This window comes from Artemia sp. Qi Xiang Cuo, chromosome 18, assembly GCF_049724085.1.
Source record: "Artemia sp. Qi Xiang Cuo chromosome 18, ASM4972408v1, whole genome shotgun sequence".
Taxonomy (NCBI): domain Eukaryota; kingdom Metazoa; phylum Arthropoda; class Branchiopoda; order Anostraca; family Artemiidae; genus Artemia; species Artemia sp. Qi Xiang Cuo.
Window position 1 is genome coordinate 45372850 of NC_142811.1, and position 18388 is coordinate 45391237.

The window sequence follows — 18388 nt, forward strand, 5'->3', positions numbered from 1 at the left end:
GTTCGAATGATTCCTCTCGCAATATCCTAAGACCACTGGGTCAAAACGATCACCCCAGGAAAAAAAAATAAACACACGTCCGTGATCTTTCTTCTGGCAAAAAATACAAAATTCCACATTTTTGCAGATAAGAGCTTGAAACCTGTAAAGTAGGGTTCTCTGATACGCTAAATCTGATAGTGTGATTCATTCACCCTCCAATCGCTTTCGGCAACACTTTCTATAAAAACCGTATATGCCCCCAGGGCATAATTTACAACCCCTGCCGTGAGGGTTGTCGGGGGGGGGGGGGTTGTCCTCCTCAAAGACTTAATTTCCAGAACTTTAAGCTATGTTGAACAAAATGGTTATCTCAAAATTTTTATTGGATGTGTTTGGAGAAATGGTGGGCATGAGAGGGGGGTTTTTGCCCTTCAATCACTTTCGACTATTAAAAGAGCACTAGCTCTCTCAATTTACAATCGAATGAGCCCTTTTTTTAAGTTTCTACAACACCGCTTTCTGCAAAAACATTATATACCCCCAGGTCATAATTTACAACCCTTAGCCTGGGGGCTGTGAGGGGGGGGGGAAGGTAACATCCTTAAAGACCTAATTTCTATAACTCTCAACTACGTTGAAAAAATGGTTATCTCAAAATTTTGATTGGGTGTGTTTGGGGAAATGATGGCGTAAGAGGGAGGTTAGTTGCCCTCCAATCACTTTCTACTATTAAAAAGGGCACTAGCCCTTTCAATTACCAAACTTACACCCCACCCCCTAAGGGTTGTGGGGGGGGGGGAGATATCATCCTCAAAGACCAAATTTCCCGAATTATCAAATGCGTTGAACACAAAGTCTATCTAAAAATTTGGATTGAATTTTTTTTGGGAAACTGTGAGCGTGAGAGGGGGGTTAGTTGCCCTCCAATCACTTTCAACCATTAAAAAGGGCACTAGCCCTTTCATTTTCCAACCGAATGAGACCTTTTTGAAGTTTCAACGACAACGCTTTCTATACAACGTTATATGCCCAAAGGTCATAACTTACAACCCTTGCTGTGAGGGGTGTGGGTGATTTTTCATCCTCAAAGACATGATTTCCAGAACTTTCAACTACGTTGAACAAAATGGCTGTCTGCAAATTCTGATTGGATGTGTTTGAGGAATTGGCGAGCATGATAGGGGGGTTAGTTGCCCTCCAATCACTTTCTACTATAAAAAAGGGAACTAGCCCTTTTAATTTCAAATCAAATGAGCCCTTTTTAAAGTTTCTATGACAATGCTTTCTATAAAAACCTTATATGCCCCCAGGGCATAACTTACAACCCTTGCCCTGAGGGCTCTGAGGGGTTATCATACCCAAAGATCTAATTTCCAAAACTTTCAACTGCGTTGAACAAAATGGATATCTCAAAATTTTGATTGCATGTGTTTGGGGAAATGGTGGGCGTAAGAAGGGGGTTAGTTGCCCTCCAATCACTTTCAACCATTAAAAAGGGCACTAGCCATTTCAATTTCCAATTGAATGAGCCCTTTTTGAAGTTTTTACGACAACGCTTTCTATAAAAACCCAGAGCATATTTGCCCCCAGAGCATAACTTACAACCCTCGCCCTGAGGGCTGTGGGGGGTTTGTCATCCTCAATGACCTAATTTCCAGAACTTTCAACTACGTTGAACAAAATGGCAATCTCAAAATTTTGATTGGATGTGTTTTGGGAAATGGTGGGCGTAAGAGAGGGGTTTAGTTACCCTCCAACCACCTTCGACTATTAAAAAGGGCCCTAGCCCTTTGAATTTCCAATTGAATGAGCCCTTTTTCAAGTTTCTACGACAACGCTTTCAATAAAACATTATATGCCCCCAGGCCATAAATTACAACCCTTGTCCTGAGGACTGTGTGGGGGGGGGGGAGTGTCCTTAACAAAGACATAATTTCTAGATATTTCAACTATATTGAACAAAGTAGCCATCTCAAAATTTTGATTGGATGTTTTTGGTGAAATGGTGGGCGTGGAAGGGGTATTAGTTGCCTTCCAATCAATTTCGACTATTAAAAAGGGCACAAGCCCTTCCAAATTCCAATCGAATGACCCCTTTTCCAATTTTCTGCGACAACTCCTTCAATACAAAGTGCCCTGGTCTAAGACCAACCAAAAACAAAATAAATAAACAAATACAAATAATACATTGTGCCAACATCGTTCTTTACTTAGGCAGCGCTGCCTATGATACAATAAAATATTATGATTTATAATTTTAAAGTTAAAAATTTAACCTGTAATAGGCTACAATATAACATAGGAAATGTAAAGGAAAAAAGTAAAAAAAAACATAAAAAGTACAAAAACTTAATGAAAATGTGTAAAAAAATAACATGGTTACAGTTTAAGAACCCCTAATATTATCGATGTTAGTGAAATAATATCTAGTTGTAATGTCAAGTAATCAAATAATAATTGTTAGCATTATTTAACAGTACTACAAACATAATAGAATAACAGTGTAACTGTAAAGAATATATGGGTGGAATACATGCAGGAACAAAGATGGGGATTAGGTGCCATTGAGCTAACCCTCTCATCACCCATAAATCTCAATATCGTTAAAATAATTTCTTTTATTTTCAATATTTTGCATTTTTATTTGAACCGTCTTTCAGAAAGAAATTCTTACATAGGGTAAAACTAAAGAGAAAATGTAGAGACACAAAAAACATGATTACTAACCTAAAAATAACTTAAGTTTGGGGGAAAGGAATAATTAAAAAGGGGCAAAATTGGAGTCTAATGGCTTTCTGTAAACTCAGAATGATCTTGTTTCAGACCTAGCTTTATAAGCCGAAATATGGTTGGGGAAAGGGTTTCCAAGCTTCTACCCCGTCTATCCCCTTTTGATGATTCTAAAAAGATTCAAAGAAGATAGGACCGACTTGAAATTGGTCCTAGATAAAAAAAAAAATTCCAAATCGTGAGACCCAAAACCTTACCAATGTCTACAGCCGATGGAAAGCCATAGCCCGTAAGGAAACTTGCCAAGACATGCCAACCATATAAATAAACCCTAAAAGGGAACGCAGGCTATGAAAACCACTTTCACGGGATCTTTCATGCTTTACAAGAAGAGAAGGGATTAAAGTAAAGACTTGGCAACACCTTCCCGTGCCCTAATTTAGACTATAGAACGATTCTTGAAAGTGTCATTCGTCTAGCTCCCAGAAAAATACGTAACTTCCTATGTTTGCTAAAAGCCCTTCTTATCAACTTTTTCCAAGACATTTCTTGTGCGTATTTGAAAGCTAAACAATAAAACAACTCCTCTAATCAAACCTCTTCAGACTATTTTGAACAAAATGGCTATCTAGAAATTTTGATCAAAAGCATTTGGGGAAAAGGGGGCATGAGGGAGGCTGGTTGCACTCCGATCATTTTCAACTCTTAAAAAGGGAGCTAGAAATTTCAGCTTCAAATTCAATGATGTCGAAGTTTACACGACCATCCCTTCCATAAAAACATTATATCTGCAACAATGGACAACTTGCATAACTTACAGCATTTGCCCCCGGGCTGTGGGTTTTGTCAAACCTGATAGCATCGTTATTTTATTTTCGGGCTACTTTGAACGAAATGACTATCTCAAAACTTTGATCGGATGTATTTGGGGAAAACAAGGCGTGTAGGGGGACTAGTTGCCCTCCGAATACTTTTGACTCTTAAAAAGAGCATTAGAGCTTCCTATTTCCAATCGGATGAGCCTCCCCCGAAGTTTGTACGACCACCCCTCTCACATAAAGTGCCTCTGAAAAAAAAACACAATAAAGAACATTGCCACTATAGCGTTGCCTCTGAAGGCATTCCACTTTTATTTGTTGTACACAATAAGGTAAAGACTTTCCGCAATAAGAGAAATGAAAACATAGAAACATGGGTATAACTTTTCAATAAGAAAATGGGATAGATTAAATAGAAAAAAAATATTCAAATTTTCCTATATCTTTATCTCTCATATTTCTTTAATGGAAAGGCGATATGGTCTAAGAATTTGTTTGCGATAAAAGAACGAATGCCTATTCTTCCCGCCTGCACTCGTATTGCATACTCAACATAAATATATTCCTTGGAATGAAGGAGAATCAGGGCTTAACCCCACTCCCCCCCCCTCTTTTTATTTACCTGAAGGATGCTCAATTTCAAACTTCTAGACCTAAAACTCTACTTTTGAGACTTTAGGCACTCTACCCCTTTCCCTTTCACAAAAAGTTCTTCTGATCATCAGGTAGTAGGCAAATCAATAGATTTTTCATTTGTAAAAGCAGTATCAATACAATATTTTTAGACATTGTATTTTTATTCAGATTTTACTTATTCGGTTTCCATTCAATCCTAAATTTCAATTTCTATTACTAATGGTTGTTGTTTACTTACTATACAAAACCAAGGATGGTTTAATTAAATTCATGATATGGTAGTAATTTTTTTCTATTGCACTTTTAGCAACTCTAAAGGGTGACATAACCATTTCCATATCACTTAAAATCAAATTAATGCAAAAAATGTATGTAGACTTTTTGTTATTTTGAAATTTCGGTAATTTCTTCTCTTGCCTGGAAATTTTTGAAAGATTTGACTAATGTTTTTTGCTTTACAGGGAGAGGGGGTGCCTGTAACAGCACCTACACAGGAAAAATTTAAACTTTCAATTGTGTCCTTGCGAAAAGCTGAAAGCTAGTTTGACTATTTTATAGAAAAAGGCAAATACAGGTGCACGTTTCATCTATTTTATGTTTTTGTAATGTTTGCAGCTTTGCCGATCCATTAGTCTATTGGCAACCCTGTTCATAATGATTTGACTTCGGTCATATCAAAGAAGAAAAAAACTAAAAGGAGCTTATTACTCTTGACTATGCCGGCAATTCTTGATATACTCTGCAATTGGAATCAATTCTTTCCTAAGATGGGTAGTTTTATCCAATTCTCTTGATCGTCTATAAAGTCCAGGATTTATATCACCAAGATTGAATAGAGGATCTCTCCACATTCTCTCTAACAAAGTTGCAGCAAAATTTGAGACCGTGTATCTAGAATGAAAAAGGTAAAAAGTTGGAATAAAAAAAAGTCAAATAGCCACTAGGAGCAGAGTACATAGTTTTCTTTAGAAGGAGCGGGTTTATGAGAATGTGCTGCTTGGCAAATTTGTACACCCAAATGCCAAATACGCCCAAGATTGTACACCCTTCGATACCTTGATTTATATCCCAAAGATGAAACGAAGGATCTTTCAGTATTTTCTCTAAGAGAGTCGCAGCACAATGTGAAATAGTGTACTTGAAGTAAGACATGGGGGTGCGTTCATTCAGATGTATTTTCAGAAGCAAATATTAGTGCTACTACTAACAACAACTCACCGCAGCACCAAGCCACCTGAGGCCAACATAGTTACGCATGCTCCTCCTCCATCCCAATATATTCAAGGTCTCCCTCTCTACACTCTCCCAAAAAGTTTTCATTTTCCTCAAATCTTTCCTTACAACTCCCTCCCACCCGAACTGGGAACGATCTGCTTTTCGTTTGACCCTAGACGGTTGTCCGAAAAGTGGCAATCTGTCATCCTTCATCCACAGAACGTGCCCCAGCAATCACAACCTTTCACCCATTATAGCCGGTCAGTTGGGTTCCCAAAACAGCCCGTTGGTAATTTCTCCAGAAAACATCTAGCAAACCTTACTCCGTTTTTCGGAGCGCCCATGTTTCATTACCATACTTGACCATTGCCATCACTGTAGCTTCCAATATTCAAATCTTGGTTCGCAGACTTATCTTCCTATTCTTCCAAACTTTTTTCAACCGTGAAAAAAAACAACATGGGCCTTGGCTATTCTACTTTCAACATCTTCCCAGCACCCACAGTCTCTACTAATAATACTACCTCGGTAAGTGGAGCTGTCCACTTGATCTATCTTCCCGTAGCCCAACAAGTCAATACCAACGCTTTATTTGGGCTACGGGTCAATAAAAATTATAAAATCCCACTCCGACTTCCCTCATAGAGTTCTAGCATTTCCAGCTCCCTCCTGAAGTCTTCGGAAAACCATTTTCGACTCCTTTGGTTTTTGAAGCTACAGGTTTGACTTGATTTCAAATCAAAAATACCCAGTCACCCTACATACATCCTTCGATTGGCATTGGTCAATCTAACAGATTGGTCAGCGCTCCAGAAGTACTGTAAGTGTTTCGAAAATATGCATGCTTTTGTTTACTGATGATATTGCTCTCATAGCACAATCGACAAGACATGCAAACAGGGTTGCCACCCCTAGTGCTTCATCATTATTTCTTGTGATTTTTTATGTTGTCTAGTGATTTTCTTCTAGATAGTGATTCATAGTGAATGTTGCTCTAAAACTAGTGGTTTTTTCCTAAATCTAGTGATTTTTCACGATATAGCTCATAGATTCATGATTCAATCGAAAAAATCACACAATAAGCTATTTAATAAAAAAAAACGAAAAATAGTGATTCACTACAGTTCCCAATATGTTCAAGATTAGCAATTATGCAAATATACCGCCTTTGAATTTTCCGATTTCCCACCATATGTCCATATCAGATATAAACCCCAGAGCGTTATCATCAAGATAATAAGCGAAACTAGTTCATCACAAAACTGCAAAAATGTTCTATACTGAATATTACTAACCAAAATCTAAGGTCTTCTATTTCTATTATTAGATATTTTTTTATCTCTATTATCTATCAGTTCCAAATCAGATTTCCTTCTGTTAAATTCTTTGAAAGCGGAATGAGTGATGTATATGAATACACCCTCTACATCTGCGAATAGAACAAAGATGCAGTCATTGAAAAATAAGAAGGTGGGTATAGATTAAATATAATTTTCTAAATGAAAAAAGAAATCATTGAAAAAGAAAATAGGACATAATGCTTTTTATAATAGGATGTGTAACATAACTAGATAGACTAAAGCGATTGTAGTTCCATGATTGAAGCCGATTGGGAGTATGGGTAGGGAGTGTTCACTCTGCAAATTGTCTAATGATTTTAATCTTTACTTCCAATATATAATCGAAACTCCAATAATTCTCAAAATTCTCTTATTTGTAATTGAAACACATAGTAAGCGCAGATAACGTCATATTCTTTAAGTTTTTGGATTTATGTGCTAACATACCAAACAGTTTGTGGTATGGAACTGTAAGAATGGCGCTACAAGACTCAATAGACGATTCATTAAACTTAGTTTTACCCATAAAAGGTTAAGAAACTGTGAAAATTTGTCTGATTTTTTAAATAGGGAGGAACACCCACTAAAAGTGAAAGAATTTGGATTAAAATCAAACCATTAAATGGTTGTATCATCGGCATATCAGAGAATCCTATTGTAGAGGTTTCAAGCCCCTATCTGCAAAAGTGTTGAATTTTGTATTATTTACCCGAAAAAAATACGGATGCGTGTTAATTTGTTGTTTGTTTTTTTTCAGGGGCGACTGTATCGAACCAACGGTCCTAGAACATCGGGAGAGAGCTCATTTGAACGGAAATTAAAATTTTTGGTGTACCTTTCACTTGACCAAAAGATCAGACAGCTACTAGCCCCCCTTCCACGTCCCCTTTTTCCCCAAAAATTGTTCGATCAAAAGTTTGGGATAGCCATTTTGTTGAGCATAGTTGAAAGGTTCCAAAACTAAACCTTTATATTTAACATGACCCACACAGGCCCTGAGGATAGGTTTGGGATGAAGGTATGCTAAAGATAATTTGCTAAGGATAAGAAGGATAATGTACGATCTACGAAAACCAGTTATATAGCCACAAAGACAAACAATGTGTGACAGAATGAATTGGATTTGTAAATCTTGGGCTATATATTTGCACATTAGCGGGGTGGGGGCAATGTTAGGTTATTTTACCCCCAAATCCCCCTAATATGTCAATATATAGCCCAAATTATATTATTATATAAACTAAAATAATTTTTTTTTTTGGCATATTTCATTAGGATTAACATAACTTTACTTCTTGGGGGTGTTCCGTATAATTAACAAGTACCTCTTTTTTTATTAAAGAAGAAAACAAGACCGATGCTTATCAAAATTTGTGAAGGATGGAACACATTTTTTCCATGAAAATACAAAAAGACCATTTTGAAAATTGTCGCTGGTGTTCCAGTAATTATACTAGCTCAACTAGAGTAAAAAGAAAATAGTTTTACCTAATACGAGACAAGAAAAAAAGAAAATTGATTATTTAAATACAAATCAAATAAGGCCATTAAACCATGTGTGACCTATAATTTTCTTTTCATAATACCCTTCATACAATTTTGAAACTGCAATTTCTGGGTCAGATATACAATATTTGTTAATAAATTTTGAACTGCGCGACCATGGTGGTATGTGGAGGTGATGTTTGGCGAAACGGAAAAGATGGAGCGAAATTTTGCTTTACCAGTTTCGGATAAATCTTCCAAAAAGGCGTGACAAAGAGAATATGAAGCAACATGACAGCTACTAATAGACATACTGACCTATATTCCCTATCCTGACCAGCTTCAGCACCTCTGATTTGCATAAACTTTAAAGTGTTTCCTTCAAAACTGTTATGAGCATCAAGCCATCGATCAATTTTCGCTAAAAAGAGATTCCCTCCCTTTTCATCCCTCTAGCGCTCAGGATTTAGATAATGATAACTCAAAAGCTAAATATTTAGGCTCAAAACCAGGAAAAAGTGCACCTTCCCGTAAAAACAAAAAAAAACATGTAAAAGCACCAGTTTTTAATTAGCATTCACTTTTTAAACTCTTTTATTTGACTGTGTATGTTTAAAGAATTTTCGAAAATCAAATCTTCAGAAAGTCTAAACCCCGTACAGCTATTGGCTCTTTAAAGAAGAACTATGTCTGGTGTAAGAAAAAACTAAGAACAACAAAATTGGAGTACCCAAAAAGACAAAACAACAACGAGAAGAATTTTCAACCAGCAGATTTTTGCTTGCTGTTGACTTATCTTTTTGTTTTCTCCATTTTTTCCTACTTCTTGTGCATGCAGTGCCGCCTCAGAGCCTATTTATAGTAGAAGTGGTCTCGGCATGAAGCTTTACAAGCGAGATATCTAAGTAAAAAAGTATGAATCGTTAGGATGATATGTACCAAAAAGACCCCGTTTCTGTCCCAAAGGACCTATTAAACGCGAAAACGAGTAAAGTAGAACAAAAGAAAAATATACAATTTTATTTCTAAATCGAATCGTTTATTACCCACAACTACAAGAGAACAAGTAGTACAAGTGGAGTATAAACATAATAATAAAAAATAAAAAAAAATAAAATAAAAAAGAACATCAACAAACACTAGCAATTAATTTCTACTAAGAAAAAAACTGTGAAAGGCGATGTTCAGGGCCAATATTACAAAATGCATCTGCAGGAAGCTTTTTGTGTAGGTCACCGAGCTTTTGAGTTACATCCGTAATATAGAAATTTTTAACTAGATACCGATTTCTAGTCCATGGCGGCAGAGAAAGAAGAAATTTGCAAAATTTGAAATATATAACTTTAATCTTTTTCAAATCCTTTAGCTTAAGAACAGAATGAACACCCGAAAAATAAATTACAGAATGATCAGAAAATGTCGAGAATAAGCACCCAAGAGCTCTTCTGCTATATTTTCCACGGTTTGCTACAATTTTTGAATAACTGAACTGAATTTTTTTTACTGCATCAGCAACAATCTGTTTGCGGAAAAGAGCTAGAGAATTAGAAACAGTAATACCAAGCCACCGAAAGGAAGAGACAGAAAATACATAAAATTCGTTACATATCAGAGGAGTAGATGAAGACAGATTATAAGATAAGAATTCACACTTATCAAGATTCAGGGACAGACTAATATTTAGGAAAGACTGAGAAACTAAAGAAACCATCGCAGAAAGAGCAGATTTAGTACGGCTAATCAACAGAATGTCATCAACACAGGCAATGTATGAAATATCAGTAGAGCCAGAAAAATAAGTGCCTGAGATCTTTTCCAGAACAGTAGAAATGCAAATTTTGAAAAGGGTTGGCCTTACTCCTCGAAACACTTTAATAGTTGTTTCTGGAGAAGATTTCAGAGGGAGGTAAGAATTAGAATACCAAAACCGTAGAAGGTAAATAACCGAAAAATTAACACCAGAATAAGCCAAAGAAAAGAAAAGCTGGTTATGAACAAAAGAATAAAAAGCCTCTGAAAGACCAAGTGTACAGAGATGTACGCGTTTACCCATAGAAGAATTAGAAAGTAGAATAGAAGAAAGGACACGATGAGCATATTGGCACCCCACACCAGATCTGAAACCAAGTTGATTTTCACCAAAGAAAGAAGTATTTTGAGTTAAAATGGGCAAACGAATATACTAGAAGGCCTTACTAATATTGCAAGAAATACTAATTGGTCGGTAACAAGAGCAACGTGTTGGCAGTCTTCCTCTTTTTAAAATTGAAGTCACGCTGCCACACAAAAAGCTTTCCAGGACGACAGAAGACACCAAGCACATTTGAAACAAAAGCGCAAGATGTGATACAAGTTCAGCACATTGGGGAGTTAAATGCCTTTTAGAAATACCATCAGCATCAATAGCTTTCGACTTAAGATGATTCAAGGTATTTGTAACTTCACAATGCGATATAGGCAGAACAAAGCGCTGACTTAGAAATCTAGGGACTATTTTAACAAACGCTTCGCCAAACTTTCTATGAACAGAATAATTCAAAACAGAGAATATCTTCGAATAATGTGCATGCCAAGAACTTGGTGGACAAGCATCACTACTCATATCGGAATCGTCTGTTTTACTTCCATTAATTACTTTCCTCCATTCTTTAGGCGAAGATGGAGAATGAAGCTAGGGTCAAGTGACCAAAGAGGCTTTTGAGTATTCTTTCGAATTCGCTTTAGTGGGACAGAAATTTTTTCAGCTTTTTTTTTATAGCGGAGAGGATAGAATCGGTCTATTTCATATTTAACATAAATAAAATTCTGGCTACACTGCAGAAGCTGATACGGAACATAAACCGTACTTAGAAGTGAAGCCAATGTTGTAAGATAAACAGAAAAATTCGCATTATTCCAATCAGGCTTATAAAACCATTTAGAACGTACACCACGACTCTTAGATACATTCCCAGCACAAAGTGCAGGCTTTGATAAACAAAAAGACAGCGGAAGGTGATCAAGATCATGCTCGTCAAATAAACCGTAACTGGCGAGCAGACAAGAGCTGCAGAACAAATAACGCGATCAATGTCTGATTTACTACCTGAACGGACTTCCGAACAATTTTATAAGCTGGGAGAGAATCAAGAAGCTGATCATTCCTTACATTATCAGAAACCAGATCGGTATTAAAATCGCCAGCAATAACAAAATGCAACGCATGATCCGATATCTTTTCAATTAAAGTTTTATGTCCATTACAAGCACAAGAGAACTTCTTAAGCGAACGAGTGGAACAATCGTTATATGGCAGATACAGACTAACTGATACAATATTACCAAGACGCACAGCAAGAAAAGTGTCATCTGATTGGAAAAGCACAGGACTCGCACCAAAAAAAAATTTCTTAAAAACACAAGCTAAACCGCCAGAAGGGCGGCCACGTGTAATTTTAGCTGGACGCACAAAAACAACGTGATCACTGCTTCGTCTCAGAAAATTTTCGCTAAAGGAAGTCAGTAAATGTTCTTGGAGGCAAACAACGTCGTAATTAACATACAGATCATGAATAAAAAAAAGTCCTTGCCTCTCGTTCCATTAATATTAAACGAGACTATATGTCCAGATTCATTTCTGAGAATAAACCTTTTCAGTGATCTTCTTAATCACAGGGCATTGTAGGCTGTAAGAAGGATGAGATCCTCCATAGTTGGCACATTTCGGAGATTACATACAACGATCGCTGTTCGTAGATAAATGCGGTCCGGCACAACGAGCACACTTAGGATTGCTACTAGTACATGCACTTTCCAAATGCCCAGGAGAACAACACTTGATGAAACACTTTGGCAATTGCTTGAACTCATAAACACGGAAGTTTGCATACCCAATCTTCATACCGTTTTGTAGAAATGATCCTTTAGTAATCGCATCTGTAAATTCAAGGTTAAACGATTTGCTTGTTCCAAATCGACTAGACCCGAGTATACCGATCTGGTTCCGTAGCATTTCAAGGTCAAAATTAGACGGGACTTCTCGAATAACACCAGTGTTTTTTTAGAAAAAACTTTCACACTAGAACAAGGTAGAGCCTCCTTTGCTGATTTGCAAAAACCTTCAACTGCAGATTTTTCAATATTCACCGTGCACCGCTTTTTACTCGCTCGCACGCTGGTCACCAGCTGATGACCAGAAATTGAGTCTATTACTGATTTTCACTTTAGCGGGTCACCATGCTCAGGCGGGGGATCGGTGATCAAAATTGTGGCATGCGTATCCCACGCAGCAGGTTGGCTTATCACAGGAAATTGAGGAAAGTTCGGATTGTACGAATCCATCTTGGCAGAAACTAGCGAAATCGCTTGCTCAAGGCTCGTAAGCTCGGCTGCAACGTGCTTAAAGGCTGTTCCAGGGAACAAAGGAAATTCTGATGGCTTTTTGATTACGAAAGATGAGGGCTCTTCTCCATCGATATCACAGTTCATCATGAAGTACATAATATCTTGCAGGTGACTGTGAATTGCATTTGCACCCCTTCTGACAGAGGGATCATCTTCATTCACACAACTCCATAGCTTTGCTTCAACACCACTTAAATTGTCCTGAACAAAGTTCAGCAGCTATGAATACACAAGCTCGGAAACTTCAAAAGAAAGAGCAACACTGGGTTTGCAGTCTCTACAAAATCTATCTAAAAAAACACTAGTTCAAATAAACTGAATCGTGAAATCTTCCTATATATATTTAAATTATATTCAAAAACTAGCGCTTTACTGACAACTGAGGTTGCTCGAGTTTTCGTGAAATCAAAATTGTCTGCTAGACGTTACCTATGTCATGACCAGCGAAAGAACACTGAAAGCCTCATAAATCATTTATTCTCAGCACTTAACTTAAGGACTTTTCTACTCCTAAAACAGAATCCTATTTTTTGTATGGATTTTGTGTTTTCAGTAAAGCGAAAGTCTTTCAGAATTCTATAAATATAAGGAAATATGATCAGTCATTTGGTTTACTACTACTACTACTAACAACTCACCGCAGCACAAAGACGCCTGAGGCCAACACAGCTACGCATGTTCCCATTTCCTTTAAATCTTTCTTTATGACATTCTCCCACCCCAGATGAGGACGACCTGCTTTCCGTTTAACCCTAGACGATTGGCCGAAAAGGACAATCTTTGACAATCTGTCGTCCTTCATCGGTTAAATGTGACCTAATTAGCTTGATCTTTCTCTCATTATGAGCCTAGAAAATAGAATTGAACCACACTTTTCGTACAGCCTACTGTTTGAAATACGATAAGTAATCCGGGTACCCAGAACAATCCGTAGGCAATTTCCCTAGAAAACATCTAGTATATCTTCATCCACTTTTCGGATCGCCCATGCTTCAGAGTCATACTTGACCACTGTCATCACTGTAGCTTCCAATATTCCAATCTTGGCTTGCAGACTTATCTTCCTATTCTTCCAAACTTTCTTTAACTGTGAAAAAACACCCTGAGCCTTGGCTATTCTACTTTTAGCATCTTAACTGCTCCCACCGTCTTTACTAATGATACTACCAAGGTAAGTGAAGCTGCCTACCTAATAAATCTTTTCGTTACCCAACGTCACCTCTTCATCGTTGCTTATTCATAGTCTTAGCGACTTAATTTTATTAACATTAATTTTCAAACCTATTCTAGAACACTGAACTGGCAAAACCTCTAAAAGTTCATTCATTTTGGTCACATTTCATCTAGGATGCTTAAATTACTAGCACAATCTAAGTCCAGGAAAGTTTTTCCTCCACATTTGATTCCGTGTTCTCCCAATGATTTTCTTATGCTCATTAAGACAAATTGCATCAAAATTATCCATATAAAGGGGGACAGAGCACAATACTGCTTAAATTACAAAACCAGCTACTAACCTCATTTCCTACCTTAACCACAGCAGTGTTACTGGCGTACATAGCACTAATCACTTTAATGTATTTGTCTGGTATACTATACAAGGATAAGACCATTGCTAAAGCTCTTCTATCAACAGAATCGAACGCTTGCTCATAATCTATAAAACTGAGGACGAAAGGTGTTTGACAATTAAGGCACTTCTAAATTATTAACCTAAGAGTGAAAATTTGGTCGACACATCCTCTACCTTCTCTGAAACCGAACTATTCTTCTCTTAAAACTTTGTCTACAGCATCTCTCAGTCTAACAAATATCATATTACCAAGTAATTTGCTACCTACAGAGACCAGACTAATGCCTCAATAATTTCAACACTCACTCTTACCGCCTTTCTTATAAAGTGGCTTAATTAAGGTTTTCCTAAAATCGTTAGGTACTTCGCCTTTTTCAAAAATCATATTCATAATCCTCAGTAATTTATTTCTAGCCTCAGAGCCACCATATTTAAGAAACTCAGCACCTGGAGCCTTATTATTTTTTAATCTTTTTAGTACTGTCGCTAATTTTTCCTCACAAAACAAATCCTCCTTCACATCTAAGGTATCACAAACTTTTCATCTTCCTCTATATATTTTCCTGCAACTATATCTCGGTTTAGTATATTCTCAAAATTTTTCCGCCCATCTCTCTTTAACTCTTTCCTTATCACTAATTGTGGCCCCGTTCCTATCTTTAACTGGGACAAGTCCGGATGGACTTGTGCCGTCTCGCTGTGCAAGTCCGGATGGACTTGTGTACTATTATGCCGTCTCACTGCATATTCCAGATCCTTGGCAATTTTATCCATGACCTCCACTTCACACCTCCTTAGTTCATATTTCAATGCTTTCTCCACTTTCTTTACATTCCTTTTGTTTTCATATGATCTATCACTCAGATAATTCTTATACAATGCCCATCTCCTCTCTAGTAAGCATAAAGCTTTTCACTAATATTCCTAGCTGCATCCTTACTTTCTTGTTTAAAACACTATCAGTAGCTACAAAAATTGTTTTTCTAAAGTTATTTAATCCATATTCCACATAGTAAAATTTTATATTCTCCAGTTTAGCATTCAACAATTCCTGGGAAGTTTCTCTCAAATTGTCATATTTGAGTCTACCAGCATCCTAACGTCCCGGGAGGTCTTTACCCCTTAGAAATTTCAGCTTTAAATTAACCCTAGACACTACTAGATGGTGATCTTTACTTTTAACATCAATAACAGCACTCCTATGTACCCTAGTATCTTGTACTGATCATGCCAGTATTTTTAGCTAAGGTGCTTGTTCCTTCTCACTGTCAAATGTCTCTATCACAGATAATCATTGATCTTCTCTTAGTAGACTACTGAGAACCCTTGATCTTATTCGTCAGTCTATGACCCAGAATTATGACTGTGCCACTGACTGTGGCCACAGTCAATTAATTGACTGTGGCAACACAGTCTAGATAAAAAATAGATAAAAAAAATGATGAATAAAGAATGAAGTATAAGACAATGATTGCGCACAAGACGTCAAATTGACGTTTTAGTTTGTGGACAGGTAACAAATCTGTCACCCAGCGTTACGAAAACTGGTATCGAAACCCGGATCCTGTATTGCCAAGTAGAGCATCAATCGACTGTGCTACCACAGTCTAGATAAAAAATAGATAAAAAAAATGATGAATAAAGTATAAGCCACTGATGGCGCACAAGACGTCGAATTGACGTTTTAGTTTGTGGACAGGTAGCAAACCTGTCACCCATCGTTACGACAACTGGGATCGAAACCTGGGCCCATTATTACCAAGCAGAGCATCAATTCACTGCGCTACCACAGTAAAGATAAAAAAATAGATCAAATATGTGTCAAAAACTGCACAATAAAATGATTCTGATAAAAAAAAAGGAATTTTAAATATTACCACAAACCTATATACTAAAAATCTCCATAAGAAAGTGATTAACAGTATGATAAAGTTTGAATCAAATCAGTTTATAAGTAAAACTAACCTGTTGAAATCCCATTTCTTTAGAACACGTGCAGGTATGATGGACATCTTATTACTATGACATCCAGAACAGAAAAACTTGCCAAAATATTCACAATATCGAAATCGCTTAACGTATCTTCTATCGACCTTCAAACCACATCCAGCACACCTATAATTTTGTTTAGCCACTTGCATCTTCACGCTAAAACAAACAAAACAAAATTATGTTTGACTTATATTCTAGAACAGTTTTTAACACTAAAACGAAGGTTCAGCACAATGTGGAACAATCCAAGAAAAATAATCTTCTTAAAATATGTCAAAGAACCAAGACCGTATTCAACGAAGGGGTTATGGTCTTTAACCCCCCCCCCCCCCCGCACTCCTCGCCCGACTGATAAAAACGTATACCAACACATTTTTGACGCGTTTAAAAACAATTGTAAAACCCCTTCTACAAAAAAAATTCTCCGAACAAAAATCCTGGATATGTTTATGTAAGGAGTTAAGAGGTTTGAGAGAGGAAAATTTTTCCGGGGTGGTTCGAAAGGGAAGAATGGCTGGGTAATATATTAAGAGATAGAATTTTTTGGGGGATAAAGAATTTGGGAAGGTTTATTGGACTGGGCATGGAGCAAAGAGATCATTTTCTTTGATTTATTTTTATTTTACTTTTGTTTTGTTTATAATAAGGGTGTTTTCATTTATTATTTTCCAAGTGTAATGTGTATTAACCATGGCCCAGTAGGGCTTTTAGTGTTAATAAATCATATCATATCATATGGCCCTGCAAAGAATATTGATTAATAAAAAATGTATCCCAGATGCAAAGGGTTCATTGACATGAGTTGAATTAGAAGAAAATGGAAAACTTCCTTTTCTTGACATCTTTCTTTTAAAGAATGAAAATAGTCTGGACTTTAAAATCTATAGAAACCAACTAACAACAATAGATATTTGTCTTTTTTCTCAAATCATGTTCGCCAAATTAAAGTTGGGTTCTTTAACAGACCGTAGTTTTAGTATCTGCTCGCCAAAATATATGGCGGAGGAGTTGTCTTTTTTGAGAAAACTCCCACAAAGTAACAATCATCCAAGTTAATTGACCAGATTATTTAAAGAAGAAGAAAATGGTTTCTAGAGATTTCTAAGGAAGTCTTAGAGACGACTGAAGAGAATGACGTTTTTTGCACTTTACCGTATGTTCCAGGGCTGAATGAAAAACTAAAAATAATTTTACAAAGTAATGATTCAAAGGTAGATTTATGAAGTAGTAATACTTTAAGTAGTTTTCTGAATTCTGGAAAGGATCGAACTTCACTGGAGTCTATCAGATCCCATGTACTTCTGGAAGCTCCTATGTAGGACGTGCTAACCAGAATTTAAAAATCAGACTACTGCAACATCAAACATCTATCTCATCAACATTAAAGCAAAAATCCAAACCTGAAAATTTCACATCGGCTCTAGCTAAACACATTTTTAATTTCCCGGACCATTTTCCCGTGTTCGAAAATGTCTTTCTGATTTCTAGGGGCGCGAAGTTTAAAATAATTTTTAAGGGAGACCATTGAAATTAAACAATCTTTTCAAAACCCTGGCTTTGAACAGAGATGCAGGTGAACTTGGCTTAAAATTCAGTTTGATAATTTAGTACGGCCAAATAAAATAAATTTAGTTTCTCTTAATGCTATTGACTTTTGTTGAATTTATAATGAACCTTCACATAAAAGTCAAAAGACCGGAAGTTGGGAAATCAAACAGATTAGCATTTGTAACTGCTTTGAAGAAAATAAGAGCGTTGAACAATATTTAATTAATCTGTTATTTTTGCATAAACATCGGTGTTTTACTTGTATTATTTTAGTTTATCTGTTGATGACGGCCACTGTAAACCACTGCCATTTGTCAAGTTAAAGGATTTGTCCCTATTGCACGGTTATTTGTACATTGAATCATCATTTACAATATCGCTTAAACCTAAAGTAAAAAAAATTGCCCTAACTACTGCTTTAGTTGGACTATCTTAGCAAAGAAAAGAAAGACTAAATACCAAGGCCGTATCCAGGGGGGTTACCAAGTTTGAACCCCCCCCCCCCAAAAAAAAAAATTTTTGACTGAGTCGAAAATTAGTAAAACCTAGGTAAAAATCAGTAAAATTAGTCGAAAACTGAGTCAAAAATTAGTAAACCCCCCCCCCCAAAAAAAAATCCTGGATCCGTCCTTGCTAAATACCTGACAGCATTTTATTCTTCTTTTTTTTTGCATTTTGAGTTCACT

General features: G+C 36.6%; 1 protein-coding gene across 1 annotated transcript in view; it reads right to left on the bottom strand.

The window, feature by feature from the left end:
* The window catches only part of Rubicon (run domain Beclin-1-interacting and cysteine-rich domain-containing protein rubicon), an 82297-nt gene that overhangs the window by 22782 nt on the left and 41127 nt on the right, over positions 1-18388 (bottom strand). The window contains exons 6-7 of the mRNA XM_089103928.1: positions 16128-16310; positions 4875-5057 (exon numbers count right to left, since the gene is read on the bottom strand). Of these exons, the coding sequence (XP_088960054.1) occupies positions 4875-5057; positions 16128-16310 (366 nt within the window). The remainder of the gene's footprint in view (positions 1-4874; positions 5058-16127; positions 16311-18388) is intronic.